This window comes from Propithecus coquereli, unplaced genomic scaffold, assembly GCF_000956105.1.
Source record: "Propithecus coquereli isolate 6110/MARCELLA unplaced genomic scaffold, Pcoq_1.0 Scaffold31, whole genome shotgun sequence".
NCBI lineage: Eukaryota > Metazoa > Chordata > Mammalia > Primates > Indriidae > Propithecus > Propithecus coquereli.
The window spans coordinates 1,111,598-1,116,989 of record NW_012148730.1 but is presented as its reverse complement, the minus strand read 5'-3'; the positions used below and the strand labels follow the sequence as shown (position 1 = coordinate 1,116,989).

The window sequence follows — 5,392 nt, the reverse complement described above, 5'->3', positions numbered from 1 at the left end:
CTGGTACATGCTACTAGGAATTCTTCCCATTTTCCTGGTCTGTGAGGGGCAAGCATTAGTTAGGTAAATGTTCGCATACCCAGGCCAAATAGGCAGTGGCCATAGTAACCTCAATTCCTTGGTTGCCTCAGAGGCATCCAGTTGATGTTCCCATCAGAATACCCAACTGATATGAGATGTAAACATGGAGATGCATAAGAAAGGGAGACATGTATTCATCCACTGGGGGTATAGGAATGAACAGAGGGTTGATAAACATATGCTCCTCATTAGAAAGTAAAATCCTATGGGCAGAAACCAGTACTGATGAAGATTTAATGTGATCTGGTCTTCCTCCTCCACCTTCACTCTACTTTGGAGTGTTAGCCACCCATCCCAACCCCAAACAACATGAAGTTGATGTCTCAGCCATTATTATTTTCTCTTTCCCCTAAAAAAACAAATCAACAAAATACTCAGGACAGTAGCAAACACAAAGCAGTCTTCATTTCTTCCACACGTCAGAAACATTTTCAATTACAGTTCAGCTTCTCTGAGGTCCACACCAAGTAGTAAAATGCCAAGAGCACAGAAAAGCTGGGTTGGAGGGAATCGCTGTTAATGAGGCACTACGTGGGAGGTTTCACTCAGCCATTCCACCTGACAAGCTGGAGGCCCATGCAGGTCCCTGAGAAAAAGAGTCATTCTGGCTTATGCCCCGAAGGAATGCTACTCTGCACTCCCTCCTTACAGTGTGCCTATGAAGGCCACTGAAAAGAGAGGTCCTTGCTGAATCCTAACAAGAACTAATTCCTTCAGGAGCAGCTCTTTTAATAGTGGGGGTTTTCCCTTAGCAGAGTTTCGCATTGGAATTAAAAGACTCCAGCCACACTCACAGTTGCAGGTTCCACATTAGTCAGACTGTTTCCTAGGAGGCATCCATAGTTAGTAAGTTGTCACATCCTCTGATCAGTCAGGATACATTCTAGTGTGATTCTGGGTCTTCAGCTCAGCCATGACTCAAGCAAATGGGCAGAGCTGGAAGGTCACAGAGAGCCTAAAGTGCTAAGAGGTAAGTTATCCCAACGGACCTGGGTAGGAGGGATGTGAATGGTATTTCTGAGCCTTCCAACTATATAGTGGATACCCTCAGTGTCCAAGCATAGCAGTAAATCTTTTTTAAAAGAAACCTATTTGGGGATTGCTCTTTCTTCTGACAGGCTTAACAGAAAACTCAAGAAAAAGTCCTGATGGGTACTCGCCCATGAGCCTCATCCTCTCCTTCAATGTTATAGTTGCTTTTGGCAATCCGCAACCCATCCCCAAATACCCAGAAGATAGAATCAGACAATGCTTTGCCTTGCTTCAGCCTCAAAGGATGGCTGTGCGTTCTCAACCCTGGCCTGAGGGTGCCGGTGGCAGCAGACACAGTGGAGGTAGTCCACCACATTATGGGTGAAGAGTGAGCGCAACGGATGCAAATACTGGAAGAAAAGGAGCATGAAGCCAATGGAAATCAGATAAGCAATAATGAGCTGCAAAGCAATCAAGGAATGACAATAATTGAGTAACACTTTCACTCCAAAGAACTTAAAAACCAAGACCATAATCACATTCTCTACCAATCTCACACTATAGTGCAGGCCCATATGTCCCCAGTTCTGACCTTTGTCAACAAGGTCTCGGTCTGCCAACCTCAACTGCAAGGCTGACCAGCAGGAGAAGTTGATGCCAGCGTAGAGGACGGTGATGGAAATCAGCACCACGAGAGTGCCGACTCGGCTGAAATTCTTCTCGATGTTATTGGGCAACTGGGCACCACTTCTCCAGAACCTAACCCAAGGCTCAAAGAGGATGATCAAGAAGTTGAGCACTATGAAGGGCACAGCCTTCATTTTCAAGGTGGCTGAGAAGAGCACCAGGATCATGAGGCGGGAAGTGATCTCCAATGTCCGCCAGATGGTGATGCAAAGGACTTCTAGTGGCCCAAGGCGAATCTTGTAGTCATCATACTTGATCTGGATAGCCAACATGTTGCAAAGGGTAGCCCCATAGGTGACAGATATCAGGGAAAAGACCATTAGCACAGCTGTAAAGAAAAACAGAACAAAACAAAAAAAAACAAGGAACAGAAAAAACAATCAGTCAATGGTGGTGGTGAAGCCTATACTCACATCCAGAGGTCCAGAGAGATGATAGGTGGAACTTGAGAGCCCCAGTTAAGAGAAAATGCACATACAATCACAACTATGTAAACACATAGCATACACCTGAATAGACATTTTTCCAAAGAAGACATACAAATGGCCACCAGATATATGAAAAGGTGCTCAACATCACTAGTCATCAGGGAAACGCAAATCAAGACCACAATGAGCTATTGCGTCACACCTGTTAGAATAACTATTCAAAAAAGACAATTAACAAGTATTGGTGAGGATGTGGAGAAAAAGGAATGCTTGTACATCATCTGTGGGAAAGTAAATTGGTGTAGCCATTATTGAAAACAGCATGGAGGTTCTCCAGAAAATTAAAAACAGAACTATCATACAATCCAACAATCCCACTTCTGGGTATATTTCATTTCATATCCAAAGGAAATGAAATCAGTATCTCAAAGAAGTATCTGCACTCCCATGTTCATTGTAGCTTTATTCACAATAACAAACATATGGAAACAACCTAAGTATCTGTTGACAGATGAAGAAAATGTGGTATATATATATATACGATGGAATATTATTTAGCAATAAAATGAAGAAAATCCTGCCACTTGTGACAACATGGATGAACCAAGAGGACATTACGCTAAGTGAAATGAACTAGACATGAAAAGACAAATATTGCATTATTTCATTCATGTGTGGAATCTAAAAAAAGTTGAACTCATAAAAACAGAGTAGAATGGTGGTTGTCAGGGGCTGGGAGTCGGGGGAAACGGGAGGATTTTGGTCAAAGAGTACAAACTTTCAGTTATAAGATGAATAAGTTTGGGAAATCTAATGTACAGCATAGTGACTATAGTTGATAATAATGTAATATACACTTGAAATTTTCAAAGAAAGTGGATCTTAAGTGTTTCACCACACACACACACACACACACACACACACACACACAAATGACAACTATGTGAGGTGACAGATATGTTAAATAGCTTGGTTGTGGTAATCACGTCACAATGTACACATATATCATTGTATACATACACACCTTGTACACCTTAAATATATACAATAAAACAAAATAGCATGCACACAGAAAGAAAATGAAAAAATAAGAACCAAAATATCTTTTTTGTGTGTGTAATAGGATTTGATATCAGTTTTTTAAATCTTTTTTCTACATTTCTATTTTATAAATTGCCCATGATGAACACACAGTGCACTACTTTAATAATCATATAAATATACAAAATAAACTTCAAAAAAACTACTAACATTGAGAAATCAGTAACATAAGAAGAGTACATATAAAGGGATTGGGCAGATCTACCTGATGAAGCAAGCTTTTGGGCTAACATTGAATGAAGCAGGGAGAACTCTATCTGAAAAAATCCAGTCTTAGGAAACTCACAGAGAATGCCCTTGCTAATAGAAATCCCTTCTTTGATGTTTATCTTCTTCAAGGAACTAACCTTCTTTGTGTGTGCTTCTAGAATGCTTAACTCCAGTGACATGTGTCAACATAAGTACTGGATGTAATCCTAGCACTCTGGGAGGCCAAGGCAGGAGGATCACTTGAGGACAGGAGTTCAAGACCAGCCTGAGTAAGAGTGAGACCCCGTCTCTATTAAAAATAGAAAAAAATTAGCCGGGCGTGGTGGGGCGGGAGTGCCTGTAGTCCCAGCTACTGGGGAGGCTGAGGCAGGAGGATCGCCTGAGCCCAGGAGTTTGAGGTTGCTGTGAGCTAGGCTGATGCCACGGCACTCTAGCCTGGACAACAGAGCAAGATTCTGTCTCAAAAAAAAAAAAAATGTTTATTCTCCAAGGCATCTGTAAAACAAACAAAAATGGTGTATTGGAAATTCCATGAGGGCAGAAGGGACTGTGTCTATTTTGTTCACTGCAATATTCCCAGAGCCTAACACACTGCCTAGAACATAGCAGGTGCTCAATAAATGTTTGTGGACTTAACGAAGACTTCTGAGTTTGGAGAGGCAGCATAAAATACCTAGGATTAGAAATCGTTGGCTCAGCTGTGTAACAGCTTGTGGAAATCACTGAACATCTATTTATGTGCCTGAGTTTCCCAATTCACTGAGATACTCTAGAGTTGCTCATATGCGTCATCGGAATGCGTCATCTACCCCCATGCTTTAGGAATCCCTGAAATTCCAGCAGAGTGGCTCAAAAATGTACTGTTTCCTAGTCCATGGTATCCCTAGCACTACATGTTAGAGTAGGAGGCTCCCTAACCTGCTCTACCTAAACCTCAACTATAGATCACACAGATGGCCCTTTCCTTTTCTTCCTTTATGTCAAAGGATACTGATTACTAAGAAAATTCTAGTGCTCTCAAGGAAAGTGGGAAGCCTAAGGAATACTCATCCAAAAGAAAAGCTGGAGCTTTCTGTTCCTATAATGACACTGGACCCAGAGAAACTAGATGCATGGAGATGTCAACCAATGGGCAAGAAAAGTGAAGATTTCTCCATGAAAATCCAAAAGGAAGCATAGCTCTGTTTCTGAGTTCTTCTTCAGTTGTAAGCAGAGTGTTGGAATCTCAAAGACTGGAATGGGAGACTCCCAAAGTGGCTACTCTAGACTTTCTCAACCACTCAAAATTCCATCCTTAAGAGCTGACGTTCCTTGTGGATCCGGGAATGAAAGTCAGAGCGTTTATGTAGCCAAGTGTGGCGATGCTTTCCCTTACATTAGAACTCATTTACTGAGAGTGGTATAATAGGAGGAAGAAAACCTGATGCTGTCAATAAATGTAAAAACACTTTCTATCTGCCTCCCTACAAACAGACTCATGCCATAATAGATCAAAATACTGCTATAGTTAGAAATATAGGCTTTGAAGGCAGACACCTTGGATTCCAATCCAATCTTTGCCACCTACTAGTTATGGGACTTTGGGGAATTTACTTAACCTCTCAGTGCTTCTGTTTACTCATTTGTAAAATGGGGATATAATAATTATTTCATAGGGTTGTTGTGAAGATTAAATGAAAAAATTACATGTAAAGTGCTTAGAGAAATGCCCCTAGAACCTAGCAAATGCTGTCTTCTAGCTGTCTTCTTCCTTCTTCTTCTTCTGCCTCCCCCTCCTCCCTCCTCTTCCTCCTTCTTCATCATCATTATCCCATTTCCAAAAGTGTAATAGATGCATTTACTTTACCCAGGCACTGTCCTAGCACTTAAAAAATCAGGTCACTTAAAAACTGATAAAACACCTAGAAAAAAAA

General features: G+C 41.3%; 1 protein-coding gene across 1 annotated transcript in view; it reads right to left on the bottom strand.

Moving 5' to 3' along the window:
- Positions 1-470: 470 nt before the first annotated feature.
- XKRX (XK, Kell blood group complex subunit-related, X-linked) overlaps positions 471-5,392 on the bottom strand; it is a 14,870-nt gene continuing 9,948 nt past the window's right edge. Inside the window, exon 3 of the mRNA XM_012650051.1 lies at positions 471-2,068. Within this exon, the coding sequence (XP_012505505.1) occupies positions 1,323-2,068 (746 nt within the window). The 3' untranslated portion in view covers positions 471-1,322. The remainder of the gene's footprint in view (positions 2,069-5,392) is intronic.